Source organism: Ailuropoda melanoleuca, chromosome 7 (genome assembly GCF_002007445.2).
Source record: "Ailuropoda melanoleuca isolate Jingjing chromosome 7, ASM200744v2, whole genome shotgun sequence".
Taxonomy (NCBI): Eukaryota; Metazoa; Chordata; class Mammalia; order Carnivora; family Ursidae; genus Ailuropoda; species Ailuropoda melanoleuca.
The window spans coordinates 57152928-57166208 of NC_048224.1; the positions used below are offsets into that span (position 1 = coordinate 57152928).

General features: G+C 46.6%; 1 protein-coding gene across 15 annotated transcripts in view; it reads right to left on the reverse strand.

Annotated features, from left to right (window-relative positions):
• Positions 1-13281, reverse strand: part of TSC1 (TSC complex subunit 1) — a 50061-nt gene that overhangs the window by 19694 nt on the left and 17086 nt on the right. For all 15 annotated transcript variants that reach the window (XM_019805011.2, XM_011231219.3, XM_034664741.1 and 12 more), the window contains 5 exons: positions 12589-12692; positions 11354-11506; positions 9061-9205; positions 7298-7452; positions 6852-6925 (listed from right to left, as the gene is read on the reverse strand). In XM_019805011.2, the coding sequence (XP_019660570.2) occupies positions 6852-6925; positions 7298-7452; positions 9061-9205; positions 11354-11506; positions 12589-12692 (631 nt within the window). The remainder of the gene's footprint in view (positions 1-6851; positions 6926-7297; positions 7453-9060; positions 9206-11353; positions 11507-12588; positions 12693-13281) is intronic.

A 13281-nucleotide genomic window follows, 5' to 3' on the forward strand; every position in this document is an offset into this window, starting at 1 on the left:
GGCGCAGAAGGACTCAACCCTAGAGAAAGCCCACAAGGACATTTTTTACATCGGCCAAAGATTCCGGTCATATGACCCACAGTTCCACCTAAGATTCAGCCTGTGGAAATCGACGTACGTCGCGACGGACAACAATGCTCAGCACAGCTTGTCACAGAAAAAAGAAAAGAAATAACCCAAAGTCACACCGAGGGGATATACGCTACAGAACTGCTACAGAACCAGAACAAGCACGCGCCCAGGTCACTGGCTGCCAGGTGTCAGGGAGGAGACTGACCGCAAAGTACACACAGGAACCTCGTGGGCAATGACACGTTCTTTATCGTGAGTGTGACTTTTGACAAAACTTAACAACAACTGATGAATCTTACCGTATGTCAACTATACTTTCCTGAAGCTGATTTTAAAAATCATGTTTTCAAAAATTCAGCAACGTAAGATGGTTAGGGTGTGAGCTTCAATGATAAAGCATTCAAAACTACTCAGAGATATGCCCACAAAGAGAGATGACGACACTAAGTGTTCGAATCAAAAGAACTGAAGTCATGGGTGATATTCTTTTTCTTTCTTCCCTCTCCAGCATTTGCCAAATGTTCTACAAAGCCCTAATAATTAATACAGCATGCACCAGCTCGAGCATAAATTTTTAGACAACATAATTTCGGTGTCCAGGTTTCTAAGTAAGTAGGAATCCAGCAAGACTGGATCCAGCAAGATGAGAGTCTTCATGTTTCAAATTTCACAGAAAAACAGCCCAGCACTAAGGGCACGCACACCATGGGTTTACCCCAACAAAACATCTGCTCCTACACAACTGTTCTAGAGAACTCATCATTCGATCTGAGATGCTGAAAATGTGGTATCAAATACAGAACGAGAGAGTCCCCAGGGCAGGGGCAGCACCCCTGAGGGGAAAGCCTTTCGACAGGAGCATGGCACCTGTGGTCGGCATGGGTGCTCGCTGCCCAGGGTACCTGTGTGTTAAGGGCGGTAACCTCCCCAAGTATTCTTGGCACAACCAGCAAGGGATGAAGGAGAGCAAGGGTCAGGATGCTTATGTACACACAGGAGCATTGCTTTTAGAGAATAAAGTGAGAAGCACAATACAGTACCAATACATTCAAATGTCTGATTTAATTGGTAACATACGTACTTAAGCTATTTCCCTGATTCTTAAAAGGACTTTTCACATTTAATCTCTCTGAAACTGGGAAGTCCTATCTAATCCGTGTGTGTTAGTTTTTGTGGCATTTTTTTCTTTCTCAGACGAACATAAAATGGAAGTACTCCATGACATCTTGCATTTAAATGAAATATGGTAGTTAAAAAGACAATTAAAAGGTCCCTCCCATGCCATTCCTCTCAACCACTTTGGCAGCTGCTTCCGATCTGCTTCTGAACTGGTACCCTGCCTGCATATTATAAAGAATACATTCTATGCTCTGAATTTCCCAATATACAGACTGTACCCATCATCTACTGACTTCCATTACAGTCAGTGAGAATGTAGGCCACTTCCGTATATCCTTCTCCCTCCTCCCTGAGCTCTCAACAGACGTGTATCATAGTTTTGTTTTCTTCAAAATCAGTTTTCAGTGATTATTATGACTATGTAAATACTATGCATGGCTGAGCCAGAGTGTGCTAATAGATTTCCTTTTCTGTTAGATTTCGTTTGTCCTGGAGTTTGGATTTTTCGGTTTCTTCTCCTCAGTCCTCTCTGTATCTATTATAATTCTTCCTAAACTTACTCTAACAACAATGCTTGATATAATTTTTACGTAACAATATGCAAATAAGCTACTGGAATTACCCCCCGCCCCCACCCCAAACTAGCTCCCTTCTGGAGCCCTCTCCCACTTCTGTCGAGACTGGTTTGTTCTGAGGGCTGCTGTGTAGTGTGACCGAAGACTTCCCGTGTCCACGAGCCTAGGTCAGGTCCCCTTGTTTCCTGGACTCTGTCTCACCGGATTCTACTCTCATTTTGGTGGAACACATGCCCCAGTAGTTAGCTGAGAAGGGGTCTATGGGAAGTAAATGTGAATCCTTGCATATCTAAAAGTGTCACACTTGACAGGCAGTTCGGCTGCTTCTAGAATTCTATGTTGAAGACCTTTTTGTCTCAATCAGTTTCAGAAGCTACGAGCATTCTGACTTGATCCCTTTAAGCACTGTGGTTCTCTCTCTAGGAAAGGTTTACCCCTGGTGTTTTGAGATTCACCACACTGAGACTTGGTAGCATTCTCTCTCACTGACAGAGGCTGGGCGCCAGGTAAGCCCCTTCAATCTGGAAATGGGTGTCCTTTGATCCTCCCACTGTTATATTTCTTTGTATTTTTCACACCTATATCGGAAATTTTCTTCTATTATGTCTTTTACAATTTCTTCCCCCAAAAGTTTTCTCCTTTCTAAAGCTCTTTTTTCTTGGATGTTGGACTTCCTAGACTAAGTTTCTTATCTCTCTGCTCAAAATACTCATCTCCATCCTTTGATTCTGCTTCTGAGATAGTCTCAACTTTATCTTCCAGTTCTTTTGTTGAAGTCTTGACTTTAGCTCCCATTTTTCATTTTCAAGGTTCTTTGTCTCTGGATGTTCCCCTCCATGGCACTGTGACCCCTACATGTGCTCAAATGCCCCATCTCAGCGGCTACTACAGATGCTTTCCTCCTCTCTCTGTATTATCAGTTTCTTTCTAGCTCCATTTTCTCCTTTTTATGTTGGTCACTTTTTTTTTTTTTTTTTAAGATTTTACTTATTTGAGAGAGAGTGCGCGCATGCGCTCACGAGCAGTGGGGGAGGGGCAGAGGGAATAGCAGATTTCCCACTGACAGGGAGCCCAACATGGGGCTCGATCCAGGACCCTGGGATCATGACCTGAGCCAAAGGCAGACACTTAGCCAAGTGAGCCACTCAGGTGCCCTTATGTTGGTCTCTTGTCTTTTGGGTTAGAGCTTTCTTCAAAAGCCAGATGACCTCTGCCTAGCCATGGGAAGCGAGGTTCTCTAAGCTGGCCTGGGAGATGTCCAAGTTAGTATCACAGACTAAACATACACATCCAATTGTATAACCTCCCAAACCCACCAAATCTACAGTAATGGATTTGTTTTTAAATATAAACCTATGAGAGGGAGAAGAATGGGGGAGACAGCACAGCACTACGGACTCCGAAAACTAGACAGCAGACAGGCCAGAGGCAACCTATGTAGCAAATCCAAGAAAGCAGAATCCTAAGCTCCCCTTGTTTCAAACCTAAAAGTCAACTTTATACTGCAGAATCCTTAAAAAGCTAAAAAATGTTTACACCTCAAGTGCTTCTGGAACTGGGGGTGAGTGCCAGGTAGGTGAGGACAGCTAGCATCAGGAAGACAGGGTGAAAACTATTTGAGGGTCAGAGTCCCAAGGTCCCCTCCCCTACTCTATGCTCCCGGCAGCAAAAGTCTGGGCTGTTCTCTGGAGACAGTAAAACAGATTTTCGGGACTGAGTTACTCCAGAAATAGCTGAGGGCATGAGTACCATTCAAACAAGGGAATTAGGTAAGCATGTACATTCTGAACGCCAAGACCACTAACCTCTCTCACCACCAGCCTCTTCCCTCCAGCAGCAGCCAGACCCTCCCCAGGCTGCAGAGTAGAAGACCCTTCTCTACAAAAACCTGACCAGCTCAGGAGGAACACAGTACTGACATCAGGATCTCCAACAGACGTTCAGACACACACACACACACGAAGCACAGAGGTGACAAGTCCTTGTGAAGAGAGCTTTCTGGTCTCCCTACCCAGACACAAGTGCATTATCAGATTTCTGCAGAATGCCTCAAAGACTTCAAAAGAACAACAGTCCATGGATTACACGGGGAACAAACAGCTCTCAGCATTCTCGAAGATGTGAGAGGTTGCATCTGTGAAACCCAAGACAGGCTACCACGAAGAGGAGTATTCAGAGACGCATAAAAAAAAACTCTTAGATGCTGAGAACACAGCCCTAGGAAGGAAACTCCCAACAGCATTAAAAGCTAAAGATGAGAAAACCTTCAGAAAGAACAAAAGAGCAGAGAGAAAAAACAGGAGAGCAAAGAAAAGCAGAGGACGCTCCAAGGCCTCTACATACCAGCAGTTTCAGAAAGACAGACAGACACAATGGAAGGAAGGAAATCAAGCACGAGGTAATTAGAGAAAATTTCCTAGAGCCTGAAGATAAGAGTTTCCAGATTAAACAAGGAGAACAGATGGCGACTAGGCAATGTCAGAATATGAGGAGAACCGAGAGGGGGCTCTACAGGCTCCCAGAGAGAAAAACACGGCAAATACAGACGTGAGAAGTAAAAACAGCTTTGGATTTCAACAGCAATACTGGCAGCAAGATGCGAAGGAATAATGCCTTCAGACTGCAGAATGAGGGGGGCTGGAAGTCTGTAACCAGCCACCTAACTGCTTCCTTTCTCTGAGAGCTACTAGAGGGTAAACTCCACAAAAACAAGGGCAAACCCAGAAAAGAGACAGGAGACACGGGGATGGGAGGTCCTGCACGGGAGAGACGCAGAGGACCACCGTGCACAAGGCATGGATCTGAGAAGCAGGCCAAGAGACAGGCATGTGGCAGGCTCTCACTCTCATCTCCACTGCCACCCCACTATCTTCTTAATGGAGGGACGCAGAGTGCAGGTGACCCTGGCCCGGATACACTGTCTGTGCTCAGTCTGTCCTGAGTAAGCAATGATAAAGGCCCCACTCTCCCTTCTCCGCCTGGATCAGCCCCACAGAGGGACCCTGCTCTGACCTGCTCCTGGAAGCGGGCCACCCATGAGCCGAGAAGCAGCAAAGGAGCAGTCTTCATCTCCTGCCACGTTTCGGCAGCACACCCAGAAGCCGGCCTCGCTCCAGGACCTGCCAGAGGCTCTGCCTGGGGTGAGCATTATGTGTCCCAGGTCTCACGCGTGAATGACCTTGCCCACTGACACCCCCCCCACCCCTGGGGCTCCTGTAAACTCTCAATGAAGGGAAACCTGATGAAGATGCAAACACTGGGCCCTTCCCCTTGACTCCTGAGAACTCATCTAAAAGCGAGAAGACTGGGCCAGAGGCTCTGCCTGGGGTGAGCATTATGTGTCCCAGGTCTCACGCGTGAATGACCTTGCCCACTGACACCCCCCCCACCCCTGGGGCTCCTGTAAACTCTCAATGAAGGGAAACCTGATGAAGATGCAAACACTGGGCCCTTCCCCTTGACTCCTGAGAACTCATCTAAAAGCGAGAAGACTGGGCCAGAGGCTCTGCCTGGGGTGAGCATTATGTGTCCCAGGTCTCACGCGTGAATGACCTTGCCCACTGACACCCCCCCCACCCCTGGGGCTCCTGTAAACTCTCAATGAAGGGAAACCTGATGAAGATGCAAACACTGGGCCCTTCCCCTTGACTCCTGAGAACTCATCTAAAAGCGAGAAGACTGGGCCAGAGGCTCTGCCTGGGGTGAGCATTATGTGTCCCAGGTCTCACGCGTGAATGACCTTGCCCACTGACACCCCCCCCACCCCTGGGGCTCCTGTAAACTCTCAATGAAGGGAAACCTGATGAAGATGCAAACACTGGGCCCTTCCCCTTGACTCCTGAGAACTCATCTAAAAGCGAGAAGACTGGGGCGCCTGGGTGGCACAGCGGTTAGGCGTCTGCCTTCGGCTCAGGGCGTGATCCCGGTGTTGTGGGATCGAGCCCCACGTCAGGCTCCTCTGCTATGAGCCTGCTTCTTCCTCTCCCACTTCCCCTGCTTGTGTTCCCTCTCTCGCTGGCTGTCTCTATCTCTGTCGAATAAATAAATAAAATCTTTAAAAAAAAAAAAATTAAAAGCGACAAGACTGCCCTTTCCTTAGCCTGGCTTGGCTTCCCAATTAGCTTTCCAAAGCACAACAATACACATGGTAAAACTCTAAAAAAAAGAAAGAACGATTAACATAAAAGCAAGAACAGTAGTTTCTCCCAAGTGGGACAGGGAATAGGGAGAAAGATGTATAGTGATGCTTCAGCTGAGAAGCTGGACAGCAGCTGTGTGCACAGGTATTCGTGTGATGTTATTACGCTTTACAGGCACACTTTATATACCTCTCCACGTACCATCTCTCTCACATGAAGGTGTTTTGAGCCAACTGAGGCTCCGTGTGACAGAGGGAGGGCCCGTGAGGTGAGAGCAGGCAGTGAACCAGCCTTTTCAGTGGGAGATGCCCAAATGTCAGTTATCTGTGGACTGGTTTTCCCCAAAAGGGTTCAATCCTCTGCCAGGGGGAGCATCAGCCTAGCTGCCAGCCACAGAAGGTGGAGGAGGGAGCTGAGTTTCTCACAGCTCCGTGCGGAGAACTTCATTCTCTTCTCAGCTCCACCCGCCCCACGCCTGGCATCCTCGAATAGGAAGCCTGGCAGGTGCACTTCCTCCAGAGAATAAACCTGGAGACTTCTCAGGGTCCCCTGGAGGACGGCCGGCCGTCGCCTGGCTACCTGCAGGGGGAGGCTCACCACTCGACATCCACACTTCCCACAACCCGCTCGTTTTCAACCACACGCTGCTCGGCCTGCCTCAGGCGATCACCGGTACCACCGAGCCGGACGCCTTTCTGGGGCTCTGCGGGGCAGGTATCTGCACTGCCACCGCCTCCGCTCCCCTGGAGGAGCTGTTAATTCTCGGGCTGCAAGGAGCAGGTTTCAGACTGTACGGAGTTCTAGCCGTACGAGTCCTCAAAACAGAGTGATTCTGTAACTAGAAGAACCTGTATTCCCGAACAATACCTCAGCAGGGACATCACCTAGATCGCATTAATCTGTTGAGACACTGTAAAATTCTGAGTCGCCAGCTCCATGTCTATACCTTCGAGGGTCCAGTTCGTGGTCCTTGGATCCAGTCACTAATTCCGGGTGAATTCGCACGTGTTCCATCATTGGCTAGAAGAGTTTGGGTTGACAAATTATAAAAGGCTTAACTTCTGTGGTATCTCCCCACAATAGCATATTACTTGACAATAAAAAGGAATGGAGTCCTGACACCTGTTACAGCATGGATGAACCCTGAAAGCTGCCACCAAGTGAAAGAAAGCAGTTACAGAAGACCACGTCCTACACGAGCCCATGTCTGGGAAACGCTCATCGGGAGAGGGAAGTCTACAAAGGCAGAAAGGAGATCAGTGGTTGCCTAGGGCTGGGACTGGGGGGAGATTTCGAAATACACGAATACACGAGTATTCAGGCTGAATACACGAGTCCACCCACAGCCTGTGTGCACAGTGTGCGGGTTATCAAATGAGCGTCTTCACTTACCCTGACCACTTCTTCGAAAGTGTCCAAGTTCTCCTTCATACTGTAGTGAGAGCGTAGAAAGGAGACAAAGTTGCAAGGGTACATTCCGTAGAGGCGATGAAAGAGAGCATAAACACTGGCATGGAGATGGACAAGATAGATTTCTGTCACGTGGCCTAAAACAGGAAATCACGGACAGGAGACTCAGCCAGACACAAGATAGTGTGCGCAAAGCAATCATGACCACGTGGCCACCAGCACGACCTGCGGTCGATTGCATCCACCTCGCGCCACAAATAACGAGAAGTTTTCTCTAAAATGCAAATCTGAACACACCAAACACCCCTTCGTTAAAATCCACCAGTGGCTCCCTACGGCCTTTGGATAAATTCCGATCTACTTACAACGACCCATAAAGGTTCCTACGCATCCAATCCTCTCTAGTCTTCACCTGACACTCTCATGATACTGACCTAACTTTCTCATGATAATCACTCTCCCTAAAATTTGTTCTTGTTTTTTTTATTATTATTATCTTAATTTTCAGTAAACTCTATGCCACACATGGGGCTCAAACTTATGACCCTGAGATCAAGAGTTGTATGCTCTACCAACTGAGCCAGCCAGGTGCCTCCCAAAAATCTGTAATGATCCTTCTCCACTGTCCTATTCAGCATGAATTTCCTGAGTATCTTGATAGCACTGTCTTACTCACCTCTGTACCCTTAGTGCCTTGCACGGTGCTTGGTGCAGGACAGGCATTCAAATATTTGCAAAACAAATGGGAGAGATGCTTTTGAAATCAGTGTGTAGTCTTAGCTATGCAGATTTGTGACTCAAGAGTGAAAAACTATCATCCAGAAACTAGCTTAAGGAGCTGAGAGGGGGAGAAACTGAACACATTGCTCATCGAGCCTCACCCAGACCCCACAGAAAACCCCCGGTCCACAGGATCCATACACCTCCTCCATAATAAGGGACGGACCACTCCCTCCCAAGAAGAGCCTACTAAGTCACCAGCAGCACGTGGGTCCTGCACTTGTTATTTAATCCCGTACAGGAAGCCACAGTACCTGGCGTGACACGGCTTACATACTTCATCTTTTCAACATGAAAACATGCCAAATACCACGTGCTTACAGCTGTGGAATCATTTTGCTAAGAGCCGGACTCCCTGCCAGTATGGGGGAAAATCCCACCATGTTCAAAACAAGGACACTGATTANTACTTCATCTTTTCAACATGAAAACATGCCAAATACCACGTGCTTACAGCTGTGGAATCATTTTTTGCTAAGAGCCGGACTCCCTGCCAGTATGGGGGAAAATCCCACCATGTTCAAAACAAGGACACTGATTAGGACCCACTGCATTTTCCCTCATCCTCCAGAGACGAAAGACAGGCTCTCGGAGCCAGAGGTTTGTGTTCGGTCACAACAGGGTAAGACAGAAAGGTGCCCCAGGCCTAGTCCTGTATTTCTACCACATGGATTGAAGGTATTTTGATAGACTGAAGTTTACCGACAATTAGGAAGTTTTACATCCCACCAGCTTCTCTGACAACTAATCCTCTTAAGCCAACACAACGAGGAAGCTATCCAACAGTCACGCTTCTTATTTGTGCCTACGGTCAGTACACCCAAGGAGTCCTCACCCGGCTGGTGACAACCACCCATTCCAGCTACAAAATTCTACACGACCTTCCTTTACAGCTCATGACCTGTCAATCACTAACGAAAGCATTCACCTGGTAGGGAATGACAGGTAGGTAAGGACATCTTTACCTGGTTTCTTCAGGCACCATGATGAAAGACGGCCAAAAATATCAAAGAAATCATGAAGGTGCTGCTTCCCCGACTGTGGAATCATTGGTAGCATGGTTATCAACACTAAGACACCTGTCGTGAGGACGATGACATCGGTGTCCACCTGCGGAAGGAAAGGTCAAGCAGGGAGAAACACCTGTCAGACACGGCATCGGTCAGCACTCTCAGCACGCCAAGAGGCTGCTCTGGATTCTACGGCGATCACAAGTCAGAGGTCCCCTCCGAGACTCACATCCCTAAGCCTCAGGTTTGCGGGAACAACACGGATCAGACTCGACCATAGTGAGTCTGCGAAGACCACTTCTGCTGTCCCCAGATAAACCTATCTGGGAAAGAAACTTCAACTTGACCTGGGGTCGCCAAGTCCTCCAGCCGGAGGACGCTCTACCTATGGCACTTGGACAGAAGCATCATGAGCTGCCTTTAACAGAACAAAGCAACATGACAGTTTCTGTTCATTCAACCAAATCCTCAAATATTTACTTTTTGTTAATCAATTTAAAAAACACTACACAGGGGCGCCTGGGTGGCTCAGTCGTTAAGTGTCTGCCTTTGGCTCAGGTCCTGATCCCAGCGTTCTGGGATCGAGCCCCGCATGGGGCTCCCTGCTCAGCGGGAAGCCTGCTTCTCCCTCTCCCACTCCCCTGCTGGTGTTCCCTCTCTCGCTGTCTCCTGCCAAATAAATAAATAAATAAAATCTTTAAAAATAAATAAATAAAAATAAAAAACACCACACAAGTACTGTCAAGTAATTCAGTATTTTTTAAAGGATTACAACAGAAGTATAATTTAAGAAGTTAGCAGAACACTAACAAGTCTCCTTAACGGCTCACCTTTATAGCAGCATTTATAGATCAGCAAGTAGAAGCCGATATGGTGACCTCTGACTGTGTCTATAGTTTAAATATCAAACTTCAGGCTAATTGAAGATACTTAATACCCAATGGATAATGAATCAACTCAGGACAGCTACAGCGGCTCACCTGACCCATAATTAAATCATGAATGTTTGCCAAGTAACTGGAATTCAGATTTACGAAACAAGACATTAATCAAAAGACTACCACGCAGGCTAAGACATTCATTATTACTGTTAAAATAAAGGAAATCTACAAGTCTGGAAATAAAGCCTTAAATAGATTTAATTTTTATGTTAAGCACTAAGCCTTTTGTCACGGCCGACATCTATCTAGTAAGCAGAACATAAAATATCGGTAGGAGAATTAAGAACAAATAACCAGTTCCAGTAAAAAGTACGAACCCTAATTTCGTTTATGGTAATATTCTAACTGATGGCTTGGGTAGCAGTCCATGAGTAATTGCCAAAGTTCACCAAGGGAAAAAGGGAGTGTTTTACAATCTGAACTGAATTGTGTGGCCTCAAAATTGAGTTATATTCTCAGCAATCCATTCACTTAAAATTAAGTTGTTCCAATTGTTCCTGTTTTTTCCTCAACATTGAATGCATGTTTTTTTAATGATGCCCTCCCAAATGTGACTCCCACCTCTAGGGATAATGAAACAGTTACCCTTGCCGGCAGAGACAAAAATCAATTAGCAGGGTGCTGTATCAGAGGGTCCAGAGGCACTGCCATCCTGCAGCAAATACTACTGGGTATTTTCATGTCTCTGTGAGGTACAGGCACTTAACATTAACCACATTTTCTTATTTTATAGATGGAAAACAAGTCCAGGAATTAAAGAGATTAAGCAAATAGCCTGGACTATTTCAGCGAGCCACTGTCAAAACTAAAACCATAAAGTTCTCTTCAGGTTTTGACTCACTGTGTAGAAAAATACTCTAAATTCAGTGCAAAAGTCAGAATGTGATTCAGTAGGCCTATCAACAAAACCTTAATTATGGCTGTAACCAGAACATTCTCCGAAATGGTTGAAAAGGGCTGTTAGCCATTTTTCTCCTACCTGAGAGAATCTGGGCTTCCCCCAAGGAGAAACCAGATGTTTTAAGGGAGGGAAAACTGGACCATGATGGAGTCAAAGAGGGTGGGAATAATGTCACGTTGAACATGACATGAACAAGTATTTGCTTGGACAAAAGACACTCGCCAGTCACCAGGACGCACTGAGAATTTACTAAGTACCAACTCTGGACATGACATTAGAAGAAAGCCAAACACTAAGCTTCTAAACTCTCAAAGTTCAAATCTAGCTTGCCTGCTTTAAAGTTACCCAGAATTTCAGAAATGATATCCATAAAGGCATTTCATTCAAACCCTTGCAAACATCGTACCTTCAGACATTTGAGTAAAGAAGGCAAAAGAGGTGCTTGAGAGAGTTTGTGCTTCCAAGGCGGCTGCAGCCTGATGACATGCCCCAGCAGCGACAGCGCAGGCAGCCGAGAGGCGGCTCTGCCCATACAGTCATTCATTTTGTCCAAGAGGTGCTAAACACGTAAAAGAACAGGGGAAACACGTCTCAGTAAGGCTGGGGGAAGGGGGGAGGCAATCCAGGGAAATCCTTACGAGAACGTAGCAGGGGACACAGAGGTAGCGATGATATATGCCAGTCCCTCGAGTCGCCACGGACGTGAAGCAACGGCCATCCAGGTAAAGAGATCAAACAAAAGATCTTTAAAAACCAACCACGCTGGCACAAAAGACGCTGTTGCACTGGGCCCAAGAGAGGGCAGCCAGCTGTCAAGTCCTGAAAAAGGATCTCATGATACACATGTGGGGGTGGGGAGGGCAGACTCCCTCATGGACCCTCTTGTTAAGTACACATAAGCCGCTTCTTCCAATAACCACTGGTCCCAAGCCTGTGGCAGGTTGTTGAAGCTGTGAGGGGATCCTCCTAGAAGCAGGGGCTTATTGCTACCATAGCCCAGTCTACATTGTTTGGCCCCAAATACAAATCAGGTAGTCAAGAAGTTAAAATCCAGCCTAGAAAAACAACAGAACAAGATATGCTGGAAAAGGCACATAATGGCAAGGCCTTCAAATCCTAGTGAAGCCACTAGTATTTAGAAACTCAACACTTAACCAAAGTATGCAACTACAATGCTTTGTGAGTTTTTTACCACCAAGAAAAATAAAGCACTAGGGAGCCCTTCAAGTGCCTGGTGCTGGGCAACAGGACTCATCAATTAGTCCCATTAGCTGTTTGGACATTCAGATTTTCCCACATTGATTAAGTCTAAAATCCTATTTAAAGCATGGATTTAAAGACGGGCACCTTACGAGTCAAACTGTCACTGTACAGTGATAGCACTGGAATTTCAGGATTTCTTGGAACAGCAAGAGCTTTAAAAAAAAAACCCTGGAATACATTTTATTTTGTAAACTTTTCAGGACACCTGGGTTCCGCAAATTATTTTTCTACGCAGTTGCCATCTGGGAACAGGATCATCTGTGGCACAGAGAAGCTGAGGGAGCATGCTCTCGACACACGGCACAGGGCGTGTGCACAGAAGCCACCACACCGGCCGGGGCCCGACTGAACGGCCCAGCGCGACGTGCCAGCAGTTACCTTGTCGTGCGGCTCTTGCAAGGTAGTCAGGATGTGCAATACCGGCTGAGAATTGGTTTCCAGGTAATAATCCACCAGGGTGTTTACGAGCATCGGACCACGGTCTGAACAAAGGAAAGGGGAAGAGTTATTTCCTTAACATTCTAAACTTACCTCAAACGGCTGCCGGTCACGAAATCCAGAGAGAGTTATTCTATATGCTCCCCAAAGTCATGTGAAGCATTCTATTTCTACCCTTCAATCCATTTAGGTTTAACAATAGGGTAATACCAAATTAACCTGCCTAAATATCCAGAAAAGCACTGAAATGCTTTTTTTTTATTGCTTTCTTTGATTATAAAATTGTAACCATGTCCACTCAAAATGATTCAGATTATGTGAAAGCACATAAAATGAAAGTCCTCCTCATTACCGGCCTCTCTCAAGCCACTCTTCAGAGACAAGCGTCCCTGAGTTTGGTACGCGTCCTTTCAAATCCTCTCCTACTTGGAGAACCACACACAGAGCCCCCACACCCACATACACGCAGTCTGTGTGTGCTTCCTTCCCCGTGACGTGTTGTAGACACCCTCCCACGTCGGCACCTCTGACCTTCTTCAGTCTCCTCACTGACCTGCTGCCCCACTGCTCGGCTCAACACGACTCCCTGAACCTGTCACCTACAGAAGGATACTTGGGTTTTCCCAGTTTTCA